The sequence below is a fragment of the Schistocerca gregaria genome, chromosome 2, assembly GCF_023897955.1.
Source record: "Schistocerca gregaria isolate iqSchGreg1 chromosome 2, iqSchGreg1.2, whole genome shotgun sequence".
NCBI lineage: Eukaryota > Metazoa > Arthropoda > Insecta > Orthoptera > Acrididae > Schistocerca > Schistocerca gregaria.
Window position 1 is genome coordinate 740,247,774 of NC_064921.1, and position 22,867 is coordinate 740,270,640.

Here is a 22,867-nt window from a genome sequence, read left to right on the forward strand (position 1 = left end):
ACTAAATATTAGGGTTTCTTCCCATTCCATTCGCAGTTGGAGCATGGGAAGTGTGACTGACTGAATGCCTCTATGCATGCTATATTATTCTAGTCTTGTCCTCATGAAACCTATGTGAGGAGTACCTAGTGAGTAGTTGTATATTTGTAGGATTATCATTTAAAGATGCTTTTTTTAAACTTTATTAGTAAACTTTACTTCAATATTCAAGAGTCTTCCAATTCAGTTTCTTCAGCATCTCTAACACTTTCCTATGGGCCAAACAAACCTGCGACCATTCATGCTGACCATCTCTGTATATGTTCAACATCCCTTGTAGTACTATTTGGTACTAGTCCCACATACCTGAACATTCTAGGATGGGTTGCGTGAGTGATTTGCAAGCAATCTGCTTTGCACACTGATTACACTTCCCAGTATTCCACCAATAAACCGAAGTCTACCACCTACTTTACCCACAACTGAGCTTGCATGATCATTCCATTTCATATCCCTACGAAGTATTACACCCAGGTATTTGTAAGAGTTGGCCAATTCCAACTGTGACTCATTGATATTATGGTCATAGGATACTATTTTTTTCCTTTTAGTAAAGTGCATAATTTAACATTTCTGTACATTTAAAGCAGGATGTCAACCTTTGTGCCATTTCGAGATCGTATGCATCTGATCATCAGCACTTTTCTGCAGCACCAAATTACAAAAACTTCTATTCCGTTCTCATCTGAACTGGTTATTGTTTATGTTTCAGTTCTGTAAAAGGACAACATTCCACACAAATATCTTAAGAGAGTTCATAACAAATTTTTATTATTTCTTTCTTTCATTAGTTGAAGTTTTGCCGATTTGCTTTTCTAGCTGCTGCCAGTTAGTATTTCATTGCTATCTATCTCAGCCATCAGCTACTTTGCTGTCATAACAGAACTGATCCATTTTTAGGCACCTTTCATAAAAAATTCTCTCAGCATCACCTGATTTGATTTGACTAAATTCTGTAACCTCTCTTTACTTTTGTTCATGTCCATCTTATTACCTCTTTTCAAGACACAGCCTATTAAATTTATTTGCTCTCCCAAATTCTTTGTCATCTTTGACATTATTGGAAAATCTCTAAGTTTACATTTCTTCTTCCTGAATTGATTCCCTTTCCTAATTGCTCCTTGGTTTCCTTTCAAAGGATATGGGGCAACAATGTAAGCTTGTTGCCCAACAAAGACCTAAGAAACTGAAAAGGAGGACCGTGGTCAGGTCATGGACACCAAATGGGACCTAGCCCAAACAGAACAGAGCAGAGCAGCAATAACCAACGGTCTGGTGGAGGCCCTATGTCCATTAATAGTGATCAGAAAAAAAAGCCCTATGGAACACTGTTCTCCTGGGTTTGCAGAAAGGTTAAAACCGTTTCAACCCGAACACTGAACACCCGGTGGGGCAGGAATTGGGGAATAAAAATTGGAGGTGGCAAAGAACTTGCTCGAGGAGCGTAAGTAAGATGTGATTGTGTCAAGCTGTGTTGTAGGCCTTATGAAGACCAAAAAAAATTGCGGCATTAAGAAAAGGCCAGCCGAACTGTGGTTTTCAATCAAAGCACATCATTGATTGGAGACTGGCCCTCCCATAAGACGCACTGATTAGGCGATAAATGTGTCAGAGATTTGCGAATGAAACTGAGCCGACAAGCCCTCAACCCAGAACGAAATTTTCACTCTGCAGCGAAGTGTGTGCTGATATGAAACTTCCTCGCACATTAAAATTGTGTGTCGTACCAATACTCTAACTCTGAGTTCGAGTCTCGGTAGGGCACACAATTTTAATCTGCCAGGAAGTTTCACATGAGCTCCACTCTGTTCAAGAAACTTAGAGGGGACAGTGAGACTGATGGGTTGGTAACTATCATAGGACAGGAACCACAATACTGTGTCTCCATTGAGAGGGGAAAATGCCAAATATGATAAAGCACATGGAGGAGATACCATTCTTGTGGAGGACTGAGGTGATGAAGCAATTAGTTATGCACGAAATCAATGGGAAGAAGAGAGGGCCATACGTAGTTCCCATTCAGTAAAGTGTTCATTGCAGGGTTCCGCCTGACAAAGGGAAAGCTTCAGTCCACTCTTTCTGGATGAGGAGAAGGCAGCTGGCTAGGGAGCTGATATCAACGTTGTTGCAAAATGGGTCACAATGTGTTGTGCAAAAACAGATGTGTCCATACAAAGTTCACCTGGAACTGCAAGTCCCAGAATAGAAGACTACCACTAATAATTTTGAAGTGTTGTCCAGACTCATGAAGAAAGGACAGAAGAACTTACGGAGAAGACAAATTATTCCCAACGCACCTGTTTTGTTAAGTAACAGCTTTGGCATGAAGGCATTTAAAGGCAGTAAGATCGGCAGAGAACAAGTGCCGCATAAAGTGTTGCAAGGCGCGACGACAACCCTGGATGACACTGGCAATGGCCATGGTTGGTTGGATTGGTGAAAAGGACCAAACTGTGCGGTCATCAGTCCCTCCAACCTTGGAATAACTGAAGCCGATAAAACCTCACACTATAAGTCAGCCAGTGTGTTCCCTGCCACAGTTGGATAAGGAGCTGCAGCAGCAAGTCGTATACCCTTAGCTTACTTATTTGTTACATAGTTTAATTCTTAATTTCTTTGCATGTTTTTGGTACTTGCATTGTTTAATTCATAAATTTCGGGCGTATTTTAGTATTTGACAGTAGTAGCATCGCACTTTAGTGTTTACTTAGTAGATTCTTACTTAAATTGCGTGCGAGTTTCGTATAGGAGGTGTAATTTCGAGTTTTAGTTACTGTAATCGTAAATTCAGGCAGATTGTAGTGCATTCGTTACGCATTTGTACAGGTTAGTTAATACATTCTTTGCGTTATCTAGGCACAGACTCTTGTTTCAGTAACCGGTGTTCAACATCTATTAGAATGGACAGGGACTGCGATTGCTGTGTTCGGATGAGGGCTGAGTTGGCATCCCTTCGCTCACAGCTCCAAGCAGCGCCGATTTCGGTCGCGCAGCTGGAGGCCGTTGCCAATGGGCACCACTGTGGAGAGCCGGACTTGGGTATCACGGGGATGTCAACCTCGTACCATCTGTCCCCAGACGGGTCTGCCGCTGTGGTTGCCCCGGTTGCTGCCCGCAGTGGGGCTGAGCCCTTGCCTGTGGTTGATTGGGAGGTCGTTCCAAGGCGTGGCAGGCAGTGAAAGACGTCCCCGGAGGCCGATCAGAAAGCCTCCCCGGTGCGTCTGACAAACAGGTTTCAGGCACTGTCTCTGGCTGAGCCAGATGCAGCTGCCTGCCCTATTTCAAAGGATCATTCTCAGCCTTCAAGGTCTGGGCAATCACAGAGGGTGGGCTTATTGGTAGTTGAGCGCTCCAATGTTAGGAGCGTAATGGGGCCCCTTAGGGATATGGCGGCTTAAGAGGGGAAGAAATCCAGTGTGCACTCTGTGTGCATTCCGGGAGGAGTCATTCCTGATGTGGAAAGGGTCCTTCCGGATGCCATGAAGACCACAGGGTGCAGCCAGCTGCAGGTGGTGGCAGATGTCGGCACTAATGACGTGTGTCACTTTGGATCTGAGGAAATTCTCTCTGGATTCCAGCGGCTATCTGATTTGGTGAAGGCTGCCGGTCTTGCTTACGAGATGAAGGCAGAGCTCACCATCTGCAGCATCGTCAACAGAACCGACTGCAGACCTTTGGCGCAGAGCCGGGTGGAGGGTCTGAATCAGAGGCTCAGACAGTTTTGCGACCGTGTTGGCTGCAGATTCCTTGACTTGCGCCATAGGGTGGTGGGGTTTCGGGTTCCGCTGAAGATGTCAGGAGTTCACTACACTCAGCTGGCGGCTACACGGGTAGCGGAGGCTGTGTGGTGTGGACTGGGTGGTTTTTTAGGTTAGAAGGCCTCGGGAAAGTACGGGGTGGGCTGCAATTTCAAAGGGTGCATGGTAAATACAGGACATGCTTTGATCAAGAAACAGTCGGAATTGTAGTTGTAAATTATTGTAGTTGTGCTGGGAAAGTCCCTGGGCTTGAAGCGCTAATAGAAAGCACAGAAGCTGAAATCATTATAGGTACAGAAAGCTGGCTAAAGCCTGAAATAAGTTCTGCAGAAATTTTTACGACGTCTCAGACAGTGTTCAGGAAAGATAGATTAGGCAGAATTGGTGGTGGAGTGTTTGTGTCTGTCAGTAGTGGTTTATCTTGTAGTGAAGCAGAAGTAGATATTCCGTGCGAATTGATATGGGTGGAGGTTAGACTTAACAGCCAAACTAAGTTAATAATTGGCTCCTTCTACCGACCCTCAGACTCCGATGATATAGTTGCGGAACAGTTCAGAGCAAATTTGAGTCTCGTAACAAATAAATACCCCACTCATACGGTTATAGTTGGTGGGGACTTCAACCTTCCCTTGATATGTTGGCAAAAATACTAGTTTTCTGCCTACCACCGGTTTTGAACATCTTCCGAGATTGTCCTAAATGCTTTCTCCGAAAATTATTTCGAGCAGTTAGTCCACGAACCCACGCAAATTGTAAATGGTTGTGAAAACATACTTGACCTCTTAGCCACAAACAATCCAGAGCTGACAGAGCATCATGACTGATACAGGGATTAGTGACCACAAGGTCGTTGTAGTTAGGCTCAATACCGTTTCTTCCAAATCCACCAGAAACAAACGTAAAATAATTTTATTTAAAAAAGCGGATAAAGTGTCACTAGAAGCCTACCTAAGAGATTCCTTCCGAACTGACTATGCAAATGTAGACGAGATGAGACTCAAATTCAAAGATATAGTAGCAACAGCAATTGAAAGATTCATAACTCATAAATTGGTAAGAGATGGAACGGATCTCCCGTGGTACACAAAACAGATCCGAACGCTGTTGCAGAGGAAACGGAAAAAGCATGCGAAGTTCAGAAGAACGCGAAATCCCGAAGATTGGCTAAAATTTACAGACGCGCGAAATTTGGCATGGACTTCGATTCGAGATGCCTTTAATAGGTTCCATAACGAAACATTGTCTCAAAATTTGGTAGAAAATCCGAAGAAATTCTGGTCGTATGTAAAGTACACAAGCGGCAAGACGCAGTCAAGACCTTCGCTGCGCAGTGCCGATGGTAATGTTACCGACGACTGTGCCGCTAAAGCAGAGTTATTGAACGCAGTTTTCCGAAATTCCTTCACCAAGGAAGACGAATAGAATATTCCAGAATTTGAAACACGAACATCTGCTAGCATGAGTTTCTTAGAAGTAGATACCTTAGGGGTTGCGAAGCAACTCAAATCGCTTGATACGGGTAAGTCTTCAGGTCCAGATTGTATACCGATTAGGTTCCTTTCAGATTACGCTGATACTATAGCTCCCTACTTAGCACTCATATACAACCGCTAGCTCACCGATAGATCTGTATCTACAGATTGGAAAATTGCGCAGGTCACACCAGTGTTCAAGAAGGGTAGTAGGAGTAATCCGTCGAACTACAGACCTATATCATTGACGTCGGTTTGCAGTAGGGTTCTGGAGCACATACTGTATTCAAACATTATGAATCACCTCGAAGGAAACGATCTATTGATACGTAATCAGCATGGTTTCAGGAAACATCGGTCTCGTGCAACGCAGCTAGCTCTTTATTCGCACGAAGTAATGTTCGCCATCGACAGAGGATCTCAAGTTGATTCCGTATTTCTAGATTTCCACAAAGCTTTTGACACCGTTCCTCACAAGCGACTTCTAATCAAGCTGCAGGCCTATGGGGTATCGCCTCAGTTGTGCGACTGGATTCGTGATTTCCTGTCGGGAAGGTCGCAGTTCGTAGTAATAGACGGCAAATCATCGAGTAAAACTGAAGTGATATCAGGTGTTCCCCAGGAAAGCGTCCTGGGACCTCTGCTGTTCCTGATCTATATAAATGACCTGGGTGACAATCTGAGCAGTTCTCATAGATTGTTCGCAGATGATGCTGTAATTTACCGTCTAGTAAGGTCATCCAAAGACCAGTATCAGTTGCAAAGCGATTTAGAAAAGATTGTTGTATGGTGTGGCAGGTGGCAGTTGACACTAAATAACGAAAAGTGTGAGGTGATCCACATGAGTTCCAAAAGAAATCCATTGTAATTCATTTACTCGATAAATAGTACAATTCTCAAGGCTGTCAATTCAACTAAGTACCTGGGTGTTAAAATTACGAACAACTTCAGTTGGAAAGACCACATAGATAATATTGTTGGGAAGACGAGCCAAAGGTTGCCTTTCATTGGCAGAACACTTAGAAGATGCAACAAGTCCACTAAAGAGACAGCTTACACTACACTTGTTCGTCCTCTGTTAGAATATTGCTGCGCGGTGTGGGATCCTTACTAGGTGGGATTGGAGGAGGACATCGAAAGGGTGCAAAAAAAAAAAGGGCAGCTCGTTTTGTATTATCACATAATAGGGGAGAGAGTGCGGCAGATATGATACGCGAGTTGGGATGGAAGTCATTACAGCAAAGATGTTTTTCATCGCGGCGAGATCTTTTTACGAAATTTCAGTCACCAACTTTCTCTTCCGAATGCGAAAATATTTTGTTGAGCCCAACCTACATAGGTAGGAATAATGATCAAAACAAATTCGAGAAATCAGAGCTCGAACAGAAAGGTTTAGGTGTTCGTTTTTCCCGCACGCTGTTAGGGAGTGGAATGGTGGAGAGATAGTATGATTGTGGTTCGATGAACCCTCTGCCAAGCACTTAAACGTGAATTGCAGAGTAGTCATGTAGACGTACTATGGAAATAAAATTACAAACTATTGACGGAGAAGAAAGGAAGAAGGTGGAAGAAGAGAGGAGGGAAAGAAAGTGACTAATGACAGGGGCATGAAGGAAGAGGCACAGGTAGACAAGAGAGACACTCAAGATAAAACAGACCCCTTAAGAAAAGGAGTGGAAAGGCACAGGAGAGCCACCAAGCCCAGTCCAGTCCAATCCAGTCCAATCCAATCCAATCCAATCCAATCAGGCCGAAAGGGGGAGCAAGACGGCCAGCCATTCCCTCCACCCGCAGATAAGGTTGAAAGTTCCACCCTTAAATAAAGTGATAAAAACCCCCACCACGAAGAAATCATAAAACTAGATCTGCTGCTGAGGTATTGTCAGCTATTACTAGGGGGAGCGAGTCAAGAAAGCTAAATGTCCATCGCAGGGCGGGTAAGTTGCGACAGTCCAGTAAGAGGTGAACCACAGTCAACATTGATCCACAACGACAGAGAGGCGGATCCTCACCATGGAGGAGATAATCGTGAGTCGGCCAAGTATGGTTGATGCGGAGCCGGAAAAAGAATGGCAGAGGCCCATAAGGAGGACTGCCACATAGTTGTAGAATCCTTTATCGCCCTGAGCTTGTTCACCAAAGAAAGACTGTGCCATTCTGCATTCCAAAGTCCCAAAACCTGATGACGTAATGCCGAGCGAATGTCTATTTCCGGAATGCCAATAGTAAGAGATGGCCTGCGAATAGCCAATTTAGCCAGTCGATCGGCAAGTTTATTGCCAGGGATCCCAACATAGCCTGGGGTCCAAATGAAAACCACTGAGCATCCACGTTGATCAAGGAGAGAAAGGAAGTCCTGGATAGCTATGACCAATGGGTGGAGGGAAACACTGGGTGATAGCTTGCAAACTGCTCAAGGAGTCACTACAGATAGTGAAGGACAGTCCTGAGCAGAAGAGGAGGAGAGACCAAGACAGTGCTGTGGCCGAGAGACGCACCACAAAGGGGTAAGTGTGAGAGCGGAGAAAAGAGGCAGTAGAGGGAAGTGCTGGAGCTCAGAGAAGAGCGAATGATTGTGGGCCGCCATGGTAAGCCCACACCGTAGCTGCCACCACGAGATGTGGATCTCCATATCTAGATAAAGGAGACCATAATTAGGGTGCTTTGCAGTGCAGCAAATGCTCAGCACGTAAGATATCAGCTGCTGTTAGTGCAAAACTCGCAGCATGGTGGAATCTCCACCTCTGCAAGAAGGCTAATCATGGGGCTAGTCCAGAAGGCACCAGTTGCAAGTTGTATCCCACAATGGTGGATGGGGTCTAGTATCTGCAATTTCGAAGGTGATGCAGAACCATAGACAGGACTCCAGTCGTCTAAACGAGACTGGACCAGCACTTTGTACAATCGCAGCAGAACAGAGCAGTCTCCACCCCCAGGTGGTATTGCAAGGACATCTAAGAACATTGAGATGTAACCAGCATGTCCCTTCAGCTGGCAAAAATGAGGGAGCCATGTCAAGCAGGCATCGAAGACCAGACCCAAGAAGCGATGGGTGTCCACCATCTCAAGGGATTGGCCATTGAGGAACAGGTCCAGTTGGGGATGGACCTTACGGCGACGGCAGGAATGTATGACACACGAATTTGCCATCGAAAACTGAAACCCATGGTAGAGAGCCCAAGATTGACTGGCTTCGATCATGGTACAGAAGAGACATGGTCATTATTTAAGTAAAGACAGATGTGACTTAAACTGTTTTGACTCTAATCCGTGAAGATGGTCTGTGACTGAAACCAATTGATATTTGGGTTTTAAATAAAAGAAGCAGCTGATGGCCAACCATACATTTTATACAATAAATTAACCAGTTTTAAATTACGAAAAGAAAAGTCTGTTCAAAATAAAATAAATGTGTATGTGTAATGATTATTGTAACTTAGGCATGTGCCCTGAGATGTCTTCACTTGCTACATTGCCTAAGTGTAGAAATTTATCATAGCGTGTCTACCACTGTCTGATGCAAATGTAGGATGCTGCATTAAACGTTTTCCTATGCATGGCACATTGTGCATCAAATGTAAAAAATGAAAGTGGTGTGTTCTGTAACTGGACAACTGTACATGATAGTGATAAAAGAACAACCTTCTGTCAATTTTTTAAATTCAGTGAAAATTTTGTGTTGCTGAAAGAGAGAAATATTTGTGCTTTTAAGAAAAGTAATGTTCATTTGCACTTCACACTTCACAATACATATATTTTATGACACGCTTCTTGTATTTTTCGAAATACTATTTTGACTATCTGGATATTTGAAAATGAATCACGGCCCAAAACTATTCATCAAAAAAATAAAATGATATGAAATTTGCACCCTTTGGCTATTATTCAGTTGTACAGTGTTTTTTTGTTTAGTCAGGGTCTCCTCAATGATTACTTTCTTGCAGATGATGACTGTGCCTTCTTAATAGTGGACTCAAACTCATTTTTGTGCCACATATGGGACTTTCTTTGCCAGTGCTTTTTCATTCACTTCCCCTCCCCTTCTTCCTTCCTTAAACCGGTCGCCACACAAAGACTTCTCTGATAGTTAGCACTTCTCATTCCCTTCCCATCTCCTGATGGCCAGGTTACCCCACTGGGCTTTCCATTGTGCTGATTGGCCTGTATATAACTCCCAGGTCATATTTACATTTTCTTAGTGAGGTTGTATTGATGAAGTCATTTGTGATTGCCCAATAAGATAATTGGGGATAATTGATGGGCTCCGTTTGCTGCCAGCCAGTTCCATGGTGGAGCATGGCCATTGCCCCCACAGTCCCTTTTCTGGGTATGTGTGTGGTGCGCACGAGTCCCTGAGCTATTGCAGTCTCCTTCCTTTTCCCAGGCTGCATTAACGTCCCTGTTCCTCTCCTTCCCTGTCCTTGCTCCTTTCTCCCTGCCCCCTCCTTTCCCTTCTGGTGGACTTCTTCATATTGACCTGGCTCTCCTCCGGCTTTATTTTAGTATGTGCTATTGTTTGATTTCCTTTTTCCATCTCCTTTTCGTTGTTTTTGGTCCCCTTGGGGTTTGGCCTCCATTTCCAACATTTTCCGTTCATTGTGAGCCATTGGGAGATTAACTCCCAACCTAGTTTCCATGGTGCAGGATCACTTAACCCTCCCCTCCCCTTTACCCTTGCACACTGACACCCTTCCAACTCAGGGTGGACAGGGGAGGTGGGACACATTGTTGATACTTTATTATTTAAGGCTTGTGCTATTTGATAAATGAAGCATTCTTAGCTAAACAACCTTTCTGAAATCCAAATAACTTTGCAGAATTTGTGAGGTAACGGGCGAGTCGTGGCCCTCTAAAATATTCTAAGTTCGGAGGAAGCAGTGGTAGCATGGACCGCTCGGCCAGCCAGGGCCCGGCAGCAAACACGTGGTGCCAAACGTTAGCCGGTCGAGAGGGGTAGCCCCAGCGAGTGGTCCATCGAGCACATGGCTGGGAATTCCTTGGTGACGCTGTGCACCATGAGGGCCAAAGATGGCAGACATTGTGAAACCTTAATGGCAGACATTTCATTTCACAGTTTGTATAGAAATTAATAGTAGCCAAATGAATCATGATACTTCAAAAAGGAACATGTACATTACTATTATTTGCATGACGATTCTGATGGTGTAATCAGATTTTCAATACCTTTATTAGTTTAAAGTTTAGTATCTGAGGGTAAATTATACAAGTAACACCTAGCAATGAATTTCCAAAATTTGAATGCTTCATCTGATTTTGTCGAACCACGTGTCTTTAGAAAGCTATTAGTGTAAACCTAAATTGTGATGAATTACAGGCAAGTAACTTTAATAGTACACGAGTTATTGGAGGTCAAAGTGCCCAATTACTATCGATGGCGTCAGGCCTTAAGTACCCCACAGTCACATGAAAAAATGGTAGCAGCATGCCTATAAATATATTTATCCATCTATGCCTTTGTTTATATCCAATATATACTATTCATGAAGAAATTGGTAAAATATTTGCTGTGTTGTAGAAAGCACAGAAACATTAGGCTACTGGCCTACCTTTTGTTCTATTCCTCTGATGTATGTTTAATTAATTTGTTTATGTATCTCATAATGTGTGTTAGGGTGTGTTTATGGTCCAGCCGTAGGAATATTTATATTATTTCAAGTTATTTACATGTAAATCCAGTATTTCAAATGTGTTTCATTATGTTTGTGTGGGTGCGTTGGATTGAAGACATGGCATGAGCGCTCTAGCCAATCACAGCGCTCATGAATGGGGAGACTGGATGGAAGCAAGTTCAGGAGAGAGGACAGAGGAGTACGACACAGGACACGAGGAGTGTTGGTCATGGTGGCGCTATGAACACTCGGTCACGGCAGAGACAGAGTGTGGAGCAGTTTGCGTGTGGTAGCAGCAGATAGAAATACTTTGGAGTACCTACTCGTGCGCTTGTGAGATTTCCTTGGCGTCTACAGTGAAGACGTAGTGTGCGTTTAGAAGTGAATATCTCGCGAGCTATGTTGTTGTTCATAACTAATTACGTGCAGTAGGAATCTATTGCTTCCCTGTTATTCAGCTTATATTTTATTTAATTGCTGGACCATCGACACCAATAAGTGTTTTGCAGAAATATACCACATTCTCAAAAGGACTTCTACTATCGTAGTCATCATTTAAAGTCGTTAAGATAGTGCCTGCAGATTTTATTTAATTGCAATCCTTAATTTATATGCTACTTTCATAATTCGCAATTCAAGCATCGAAATGGATAAGATATAGACTGGATAAGCGACTGTATACAAGCGCAACAAGCTCATAAAAGCGATGCTTATTTAGCAATTAGTAACATTGCCAATTGTGTAGGTGAGGGGGAGAAAGAAGTGGGCAAAATTAGAGATAAAAGAGTGTCCAGTATCACTACAGAAAATGAATTTAAAAAACAAACGCAACAGATAAACACAGTGATTTAAATTTGTTAGCCTCCCGACTGGCCACTGCGGTTAAAAATATCCCTTGGGCAAATACTGGATCTGTGAAACATTACACAGAAGACAATATATCACCCAGCAAATTTCTTGGTTTCGTGAGGGACACTTTTGTTCATGGCATGTCGGACGAAGTGAAAATAAAATACGTTAAAAGGCATTTGGAGGGAGACCCACAGTCTTGGGCAAATGCTAAATGTAGGTCGTGCGAATTGTACGAAGAGTTCGAAAAGTGTTTTTTGAACAAATTTTGGAGTGAGGCAAAACAGACGCAGATTCAAAATGAATTCTTAAACGGGCCATTACAGATATGGTAATGGGATGATGAGAGATTTTTGCAAGTGCGAACTTCGCGAACATATGCATGTGGAAAACCCGTTGGGGGTTTTAACGGAAATCACCACGTTAAAAAGGCGATTACCCCAAGATTTGCAGTGGGATCTTGTCCATAGTCCATGTGATTCCGTGGACGAATTTCTAGAAAAATTAGAGAGGGCTTTGAAGTTCAAACCTCAGAGCAAACCAGTTGGTAGTTACCAAAATTGGAATCCAAATAATCACCACCAAAATAATAATAGTGAGAAAAATCTAAGGAATTCTCAGGGGGATAGTAGCTGGAATGAGCAGAATGGTCAGAGAACGAACAGGAATCATAACTTTGACGAACAGGATCCGAGTAAAGAAGGCAAATTTGATGGGGGTAATTCATGTGAAGTGCAATCGCGTAACAACCGCTCGGGAAACTGATGTTCGCCACTTCTCAGGTCCGGGATGGTGATTTAAACAGGCAATGAAAAGGACTGGAGATAATTGTAAAATTGTTAAAAGGTTTGGAAAAAGGCAACAAATATGTATCGTGGAGTATGTTAAAGACAAAGGCTATATAGGTGGCTCTTTCAATAAAAGCAGGCGCGAACGGCGGAAGCATAGATTTGTGAGAGATTTAATTAAAAGTAATGGGAATAAATTTGCGAGGAAAGATTTAAGTTCTGCATGTTTAATGAATGAGTGTGTGAATGGTGATAATTGGAGAGATTCAATGGTTCAAAAAGAAGTTAAAGAAAAGATTATTTTGTGGAAGCAAATTGTGTCTCACCAGCTGCAAGTGAGGACGATTGTGTTTCGGCAGAAAGCGTCAATGTTACTAAGGGGAGGATTAGCATTGATCACGCCAGCAGTTGAAGTTAAAAACATATCGGAGGAGGTAGACAATTTCTGTTTAGAGGAACAGAGTAATGGTAATTTATGTAATGATGTAAAAGCTACTGGTATTCATACTTCGGAGGAAGGAATTTACATGTTTCTAATCACAAATGAAGGTGAAACGAAACTTATTGATGAATGTGTGAATCTAAAACGTTTGCAAGAGTGTGGAAGTGAGAATGTATGTAAAATAGGATCGGGGGTTAATTTGAATGAAAAGTGTGTAGGAATGGCAATGTGTGCTGATTTTTTACCAATCACAGTGGGATGTAGCAAGTCTGGAAGTCCCAATATCTCAGGAAGATAAAGGGTTTAACAGTGAATAGATGTGCAATTTTGCTGAAGCTGCAAGTGTCGATATTTTGTGTGTGTGTGTCGGTGGGGGGGTGGGGGGGGGGGGGGTGGGGGGGGGGTGGAATTACACTAAACAGATACAGAAGGATGTAAGTTGCAGTAGGTACTGGGAGATGAAGAAGCTTGCACAGGATAGAGTAGCATGGAGAGCTGCATCAAACCAATCTTAGGACTGAAGACCACCACCACCACCACCACCACCACCAACAACAACAACCACAACCACAAAATAAGAAAGCCTGCAAATTCTATCAACACCACAGGAGCTTTTATTTTTTTAGATTCTATTAATTTCAATAAAGGATGTTGGTGCTTAAAATTTTGTGGAATGATATTTTAATACATCCTCATGCTGCTTCATCTGAACCATTTACTGCTATTTTTCTGCTACATTTAGAAAGTTATTGTGGAAGCACTTTCACCTTGTGAAACACTTACGACATTGCCATTTAATGTAATTGTTATGGTATCTTGTCACCTGACAGACAGGCTGTACTGTCTCCAATGTGACAATATCTCATGTTTTAATCTTATTGTCTGTTACCTGCATTATTTATTTCTATCAGAACAAGCATAGTTCTAGACATTATAATGACTTTCCTTAAAATACTACATTATTTTTTGTAGTTGCAAGTGACATAGGATCTTTGTTTACTCTGGCCTTCATATAAATTTCTCTCCTCCTCTTAATCATGATTTTAATTCATTTAGTTGTCTACAGCTCAATTTTTGTGGACCTTCTAGGTAATTTTTCAGAAAGCAACTTTTAAATACTGGCAAATTTTCTATGTAATAAATTGAATTTGAAATTAGCATCTCTTTCTACACAGAACGGTCAGAAACAGCGTGAAAAGCTTATAAGGGTGACAGGTTATGTTGTGCTGGGGAAGGGGGGAATTCCACTGCACTGTCCTGATTTAATTAGCACGGAAGTTAGCCATCAGGTCATTGCATGCACAAATTCAAGCAGCCTGCCAGAGACAGTACCACCAAGTGTGTTCTTTGTTTGGTTTCCTCAAAGTGAACAAATGTAGCTTTTGCTTACCTAGCTTAACACTTTCAACACTGCCCTCTTTACACCCAGCACTTGGCTGTGAACTGGCTTATTCAATGGATGTTTGAAATTAGATTGCAAAGAACAGAAAAATGATAGGAATATGGTTCTTGCATCATTTAAAAGGAAGCATTAAGAGCTTTACACGAATGTGAGTTTAAAAAGAAAACACAAAAATATCGTTGATAAAAAGCTTTTACATGATCTCTTTCTTGATTAATCCCATTATTACTGTATCTAAATTTAAAACAAAATATCACTGGACTGTAACTGCAGGTACCTTTAAACTAGAGTATTTTGATATTTCAGATATAGTTAGCCTTTGTGTGAAAATCCTGGAAACACTGTGGGACGCGAATGACAATGCCACAGTCCTTGCACCACCATCTACTTTCCTTCCTGATGCGCTTACCTGTTTCTTTCTTCCCCCTGTCTGAACATACTTTGCAATATCTAGTAGTATTCACCTTCCAGTATTCACCTTGTTTGCAGTGGGTGGGACCTTCTCTGGAAAGTGCCTTGCAAATGTCCTCTCAATTTGTGAGGATGAAACGGCTTGGTGCTGAAAAATATTTCCGCCCTTCTCAGCCAATTTCTTCCCCACTCTGAATAAAGTCTACTAGGGACACATTCTTCCTAGTGTTCTCTTTAAAATAAAACTGTTGACCGTTGACTCGACAAAGGACACACAGGACTCCTGAACACAATCAGAGGGATATGTCGAGGGAAAAAGACCAGGAGGAAGACCACGGCTCAGGTACATGGATCAAATCGTGAAAGATGTGAGATGTAACACCTATAAAGAAATGAACAGAAAAGCTGAAAGACGCACAGAATGGAGACAACCTGCCATTGTAGCTGTTGCAAACCAACCCTTGGATTGACCACTACAGAAGAAGAAGTTGACTCGATAAATAAGTGAAAAAATAGCTTTTACCACCACTTCAAAGTTTTCAGGCAAACGGATAATAGCTGGAAAACTGATCTGCTTTGTCAACTCCAGCTTTATTCTTATCGTAATCAATAATAACGTCTGGCTTTACAATTTCTGCTATTCCACCTTTGGCCCTCACTTGAATACTAGTGATGGTAGTCTTATGCTTTGTGGGAAGACAAAAAACATCTCATTTTGACTTCCACTTCACTGCCAAGAGATGGTGTTTCCTTTGAAAAACTATCTTTTTTTTAGTTTTAGTGTTCTGAATATTCGTCACAAACCTGTTCTGTTTTTCATTACAGTTCCGGCTCCAAGAGCTTTATTTTCCCACAACATGTCCCAAAGAGATGGACTGGTGTAGTACCTATCCATATAAATTGAATGTCCTTTGTCAAAGTACTGTGAACATAACCTTTTTTCAAGGCCCTGGATACTATTGTCAACACTGCCTACAGAACCTGTATATACATCACAGTTTAGCATATAACCAGTTGATGAATAGCAGAGAGCACACAATTTTATTCCATATTTATTGGGTTTGTTTTTCATGTATACTCTGAAGCTTGTTCTACAACGAAAGGGACACATAGCCTCATCTATTGTCAGATTCATGCCTGGACAAAAACTAATTTTGATTTTATTCACAAAGAAATCAAACAAAGGCCTCACTTTGTGAAGTGGGTCGTGCTTTTCTTGGCCTGTGCTAATGAACGTAGCATTGTCATTCAAGTGTAACATCGACAATGTAGCGCAAAATCGATCGCGACTCAACAATTTACGGGTCTGTTGACCAATAATCACTGATTTTTGGCAATTTGACGACGCACATATGCAAAATAATACTGAGAGACCAGTAAATCTCTTGTAATTTTACTGCAGACCACTTATGCCAAACAGTTTATTTTCAGGCTACCTTTGCGTTTCATTACCATAAGAAAGTTACCAGCGTATCTGTGTGTTTCACTTTTGATGAGCCGAATAAGTTCGTCATCAAAGAAAATATTGAAGCTCCTAAGTAGCATCTGAAAAATGCTATGCTACACAGACTACTTCCTGGAAATCTGGCAGTGTTGGCTGATCGCCTACTTCCAACCAATCTTGCTCTTTGTGCTCAGTGAGGCACACACGACCAGGTACCACAAATGGTGACTGGTAGTCTGTACCATTGTCTGCATAGAAAAAAAAAATAATGCTAAGATTGGTACTAAAAGATACTAAAAGCAAGTTAAGTAATGAACATTACTCACAATACAAAATGTGTTAATGAACTCTTCACTTTACGAACAACTGAGACATATACATACCGGTACCTGAATCATCACTTGTACTTTCGCCTGGAGAGTACAAATCCTCTTTGTCAGAATCTTTAATTTCAGATCCTGCATCTCCATGAAGAATATCTAAGATCTCTGTCTCCATCAACTCGCTGCGCAATATTTTCACGATCGTAAACACCTGCGAATGAACTGCAGTTAACTTCGCCTTTGCAGTGCTCACAGCGCTCCCAGGATGAGATAGCCAGTAAGTGCTTGCCTCTTGTGGAAGAAGAATGAAATACCTCCACATTAGTTGACGAAACTGCTTTGGCGATGCGCTGAATGCACTTATGGAGAAAATCGCCATCGCCAACGTCACGGCGGCCGCATCCGTATGGTGTACGGGCACCGTGCTGTAAGTGTTAAATTTATCACATCCAAAAACAGCACATTTTAATCAATAACGAGCATTTGAACAAGTGAAAGCTCATCAACTCGCAGACGTTTGTGCATTACAGCATTTTACTGTGTGCAAGTGCTTGAATCTGTGCACGCAATAACCTGATTGGCTAACATCAATGGTGATGAAAATGGAAATAGTGCACCATATCAAATTTGTTCTTAATTATTTCTCAGCACAATCTACCCTGCAATACTCTTACAAGCTGTTCAGACTTTCTGATCACCCTGTATATACATTATCGCCAGCCAACCCTTCACTTCACTCTTTAAAATGTTGTAACCTGTTCTCATACACTCAAACAAAATATTTTATCAACAAAGAAATTAATGACTTTAAAACCTGAGAACTTAAAGATGGGAGATGGGATAACAAGCAAGACATATATTACTGAAACAACAATGTGCAAAAGTCAGTGAGAGTGGGAAGCTATGTGCATTATAAATGGTAGACATGTTAGGATGGCAGGGGAAAAAAATATTACAGGTCAGAAAATGAAAGATACAGACAACTAAAACAGAGTGAAGAAAGAAATAATTACGAAGACGACCTACTGAAACTGCAGAAATTAACGCAAACTGAGGCAAGGTGGATGGTGACAACTACAGTCATATTGTAATGCCAGTTCCCAGCTGTGAGGGTCTGAGAAACTGGTGTCAGGGGGAAGAATTCAGATAGCACATGTGGTGAAACAGGCACTGAGATGACTCGTGTTATGAGGTGTGCTCTGCAACAGAACCTGTTACCGGCATTCATTCTCTGCCTACGCCCATTTCTAAATGATAACTTGGTAGCAATCATGCCAATGTAGAACGATGAACAGCATTTATGTAACTGCTGGAACATAAACACAGGGTGGTCATTTAAACGTGGTGGTGTGGGGGGGGGGGGGGGGGGGGGCATACCACAATGACGACTTTCCTAGCCTCTTGGCTGAGCTATACAGCAGCCATAAGCAGTGGTTTAACTGTACTTTTGAAACATCAATAACTGTATGGAATAATATTCATGTAAGTAACATATTTTAAGATGTTAAGTATTTTAAAATTTAATAATATTACGAAAAGGACGTTGCTACTCACTATATAGCAGAGACGCTGAGTTGCAGACAGGCACAACAAAAAGACTGTCACAAATAAAGCTTTCAGCCAGTAAGGTCTTGCTTTATTTGTCTTTTTTGTTGTGCCTGTCTGCGACTCAGTATCTCCGCTATATGGTGAGTGGCAAATTTCCTTTTCATAATGTTGTTAATTCCTTCCTGGATTGCCCGTTGTATTTTAAAATTTGTGATTTATAAAACTCAATAAAATTCAATTTCAGTGCTAGGGTAAAGATGCAGAATTCCCCGAGATTTTATGAAATTCCTGAAATTTCCCCATTTTTTCCAGGTAAATGTGATTCCCTGAGAACTTCAAGTTTTGCACAAGAATCACCACCTTGATAACATGTTTCACTCCACAGGTGGCTCTCCTTCTGATGGTACAGGATGACGAGTCCTTAACATAACGGCCTAGCAGGGATTTTGTGCACGACAGGCAGCCAACCAGCAGTGGCACTGGTGGGAAATATACTTCCCCTCCACTGCAAGGCCTATGTCTGCACAAGTAAAAAGAGTTTGTTAGGCAACACAATACAGTGTACTGAGTGAAAGCGTTTCAATTGGAATGGTGAAATACAAAAATTTGATTCGCCAAAGACTATTCATCTGCAATTTATATGTGGGTATAGAATCAGCTCAGGCAATAATGAGATTATTTCAAGAGGAATTTGCTGATTTTCAAGTTCCTAACCAGAGAATGATTCATCAATTGATAAATAAATTTTGCAAAATTATAATTGTTCATGACAGGAAACAGACAGCCATGAACAAAATTTACAGAAGAAATTATGGATAACACTGAGTATGCTCTGGAAAAGTCGCCGAGAAAATAAGTAGTAAGCATTTATCAAGAAATGGAAATTTCTCATGGCTTTGCTCAAAGAGCTACAAAGTTACTGAAATTCCAGCCCTATAAAATAAATGCAGTGCAAGAACTTAAACCAGGTGATCCTGCAAAATAGTTGCAGTTTTGGGAATGGATTTTTAATAGGGTACATGACTGAGCAACAGGCCCTCACTTAACATTATTTTAGGATGAATCATGTTTCCAGCTAAGCAGGTACATTAATTCACAAAGCAACCTTTCTTGGAGTTCTGAAAATCCTAACATAATATGAGTCACTTCTGTGTGATTTAAAAAAAAAAAAAATAAAAATAAATTAGGATGATGTGCTAATAGTGCTGAGAGAATAATAGGCCCTCTTTTTCCAGATGTCACTTAACAGAGAGTTATGTGGGAAACATTTTGTAGCTTTTTTTGATCAATTAACTGGGTGAGAACGTGGTTTCATGACGCTTCAGCAGGACTCTGCAACAGAACATATAGCCAACTTCTCATTAGAGGAAACTCATGATGTGTTTCCATATAATGTTATCACTAACAACATTTGGCCTGAAACTTCCTGTCAGATTAAAACTGTGTGCCCGACCGAGACTCGAACTCGGGACCTTTGCCTTTCGCGGGCAAGTGCTCTACCATCTGAGCTACCGAAGCACGACTCACACCCGGTACTAACAGCTTTACTTCTGCCAGTATCCGTCTCCTACCTTCCAAACTTTACAGAAGCTCTCCTGCGAACCATGCAGAACTAGCACTCCTGAAAGAAATGATATTGCGGAGACATGGCTTAGCCACAGCCTGGGGGATGTTTCCAGAATGAGATTTTCACTCTGCAGCGGAGTGTGCGATGATATGAAACTTCCTGGCAGATTAAAACTGAGTGCCCGACCGAGACTCGAACTCGGGACCTTTGCCTTGCGCGGGCAAGTGCTCTACCATCTGAGCTACCGAAGCACGACTCACACCCGGTACTCACAGCTTTACTTCTGCCAGTATCTGTCTCCTACCTTCCAAACTTTACAGAAGCTCTCCTGGTTCGCAGTACATCAATTAGTACTCCTATCAATGAGTCACCCGCCACACGGAATGGATACAATAGTGCATTCTAGTTGCAAGTCCACGAATAAAACCATCACTGCATGGAACTAACTGTGTGTAATAGGTTGCAAGACTGATCTCTTGAGTCTTGCTCATTACATTGAAAAGGCACGAACAGTATTTATTTTTTAAAATTTCAGGAATTTTAAGCAGCTAGAAGAAAGGCACCGTAATAAACAAAAAATAGTTTTTTTCACCACTAATCGAAAACAACATGAGAGGTGAAAACCTGCTTTGCAGTTAGTGAATCCGGCATGAAACATAATATTTGCTTAACTGGTATAGGCTCCAACAGTATTATTCTAATAGTTCCGATAAATTTTCCTCGTGCCTATTCTTCTGTCAAATAGTTGGCAAATTTAATATTAACACACAGTTTTGTATACATTACAATTCAAGTTATCAGATACACTAAATATAGTTTGTTTGTTCTATATATATATATATATATATATATATATATAAAAATCCTGTTGAGTGAATAGGCTACAATTAACTGTGATACAGTACATCTTACTGCAAACAGGCAGGACATTTACCAATACATTACGAGACACTGAATATGACCATACAATGCATGTAATGCTATATATTTTATTAAAAAAATCAAGCAAAGTAAGTAATACTAATTTTACCTCCCACGCAGGATTAATAGTATTATGTTCATCAGTTTCTATAGGCTGTTTTTCGTCTGGAAGTGTATTCGTTTTAGTAAGCACCGCTTGAGATGTGTCAGCAAGTTTTGCACCACCTGTCTGATTGAAAAATAATAAAAATAATGACTAGGAATGCACAACGAATTTAAAATGACTTTTCTAAATATCTCTTACTTTACTGCAATTCTTAAGTTATTTCACTTCTATTTCACATATTCACAACCCATTCCACTTTATTAGCCACAGAAATGGTATGAAGCACTGAACACTAATTGTAATATATTATGTATTTTACTTCTCCGATGGAGCAATAAATAAAGTAACAGAAAGGCAACAACTCACCCACAGTGACCCAAAGTGTGGAGCATACACACTTAACAGCACTAACTTGTGAGCTCTTGGTCTTTTTCTAATGAAACTTGAATGCACGCTTCCATGGCTGTGAGAGTGTGCGTTTGAGTGTGTGCGCGCTTGTGTGTACTTTTTGATAGGAAACGAGCAAGAGTTCAAAAGCTAGTATGAATGCAGTTTCATGTGAAGTGTGTGGGCTCCACACATCTGAACGCTATTTGGAAGTGGCTGCCTTTCCCTTATTTTATTTCTCCTGTTGACCAACCAATCCATTTTACAAATGCACATGTCACAATGTGCTAATTTAGAACTTGTGGAAGTGAATCAACATTAAGTAAGCAGTGTAATACAGAAGTTAAAGAATAAACATTCACTGGGGTTAAAAACATGTCAAAAAGTCTTACCCACCTTATTTGTGCATTACTTGAGAAAAAAATATATTAGAGTGGTCTAAAAATGTGTGTGTTCAAGCCATACCATGCAAATGGTAGTTAGGAATGTGTGTGTAATTTTAGATCAGTATCATTAATCCACAGAGCTGGCAGACCAAATAGAAAATAAAAATATGAAGGCAATGGTGTTTGCAGATGATTTAAAGGTGGGGAAAATGGTGGTACAAGAAAGACTAAGTGTATGGGAGGTGATGCTGGGACAATATGAATAGAAATTTAATGCTAAGTAGTGTGAAGTGATAGTAGGAGACAGTGGGAGGAATGACGAGGTACAAGAAAGGGGAAGGCAAGCCCGTGATTTTCTGCAGTATGTGAGAAGCCTGGTTTGGAGCAAGAATGTACTGACAAAAAGAGCGAATATTATACCGAGCATATTATGCTGCAATATTCATATATGCAAACAAAACATGGCTAATGGAGAAAATACAGGTTAGCAAGATATGTGTTTTTGAAATGAAATTTCAAAGAATAGGACTCACTAGAATGAATATAGTAAGGAATGAGAGTGTGATAAATAGTGAAACAGAACCCCATTCAAGAAACCATAGAGGAAAGGTGAGCTAAGATGGTATGGGGTTGTTAAAAGAATGGGATTTGGCAGTACAACAAGACAGGCTCACAAAATGGCAATAGGAAGAAAAGTAACATAGGGTAAGACAGATATAGATCAATCAGAGTGAAGGAATGTGTGGTGAAGAGGGAAGTGGCTCAAGAGAGAGAGAGTGGAAATGGAAACATGTTGGAAGGGAAGGAAAAGATGGAGAGATTTTTGTTCTAACCAGACCCAACCAGGAGCTGGAAACTACAGAAGATGAAGAATATCCACACTTCCAGTAAAACACATGAAACTAATGCAGTGTTTCAACTTTGTGCCATATTCATGAGGTAAACTCTTTACACAATCAAACATTTGTAAAAAGGAGATAAGCGTAACCACAGCAGCAATACAGTTTGAAATGTAGCAAGATGAAATAACTCCACTTGCTCCAATGCCACTCCTAACTGACATGTTTGTATAGGTAGCAGCAAACTCAGCCCATGAGTTCAGTGATCCTCTATCTGTACACTTCTGTTCATAACAAATGTGTTAAGTGCTAAATGTTCTTCATTGATGATTGTGCTTTGTGGTTATGACTTCACAAAATTTGGTGGAGAACCCTTGTCCTTTGAAACACCTATGCCATCATGATTCCAATTTGCCAGCATAAAATCTGTTGCCTACACAGCCAAGTACTGGAATACAAGCAGTTCATTATTCTCAAGGACTGTATATTCAGAAAATAAAGTATTCAAAAATTAAGTTGCAGAAGAACTCTTCTGATAAAGAATTTCACAACTGA

At 41.1% G+C, this 22,867-nt stretch overlaps 2 protein-coding genes across 6 annotated transcripts in view; both read right to left on the minus strand.

Moving 5' to 3' along the window:
* Positions 1-22,867, minus strand: part of LOC126334906 (targeting protein for Xklp2-like) — a 109,174-nt gene that overhangs the window by 33,705 nt on the left and 52,602 nt on the right. For 4 of the 5 annotated variants that reach the window (XM_049997620.1, XM_049997617.1, XM_049997618.1 and 1 more), the window contains one exon: positions 20,704-20,823. The exons of the other annotated variant lie outside the window; for it this stretch is intronic. In XM_049997620.1, coding sequence (XP_049853577.1) covers positions 20,704-20,823 — 120 coding nt within the window. The remainder of the gene's footprint in view (positions 1-20,703; positions 20,824-22,867) is intronic. 5 annotated transcript variants of the gene reach the window in all.
* Positions 15,985-16,978, minus strand: LOC126334909 (uncharacterized). The gene is made up of 2 exons (XM_049997623.1): positions 16,619-16,978; positions 15,985-16,483 (listed from the first exon to the last, which is right to left on the minus strand). Exons 1-2 carry the CDS (start codon positions 16,935-16,937, stop codon positions 16,347-16,349), a joined length of 456 nt encoding a protein of 151 aa, XP_049853580.1. The 5' UTR covers positions 16,938-16,978; the 3' UTR covers positions 15,985-16,346.

What these genes read in the sequence shown, in the direction of transcription:
- LOC126334909 (XM_049997623.1), bottom strand. Translation starts at nt 16,937, where the DNA reads ATGGCGATTTTCTCCATAAGTGCATTCAGCGCATCGCCAAAGCAGTTT. An exon ending in AAGTGATGATTCAGGTACCG is followed by an intron (nt 16,484 to 16,618) that starts GTATGTATATGT and finishes TTTTCTATGCAG; the next exon opens with ACAATGGTACAGACTACCAG.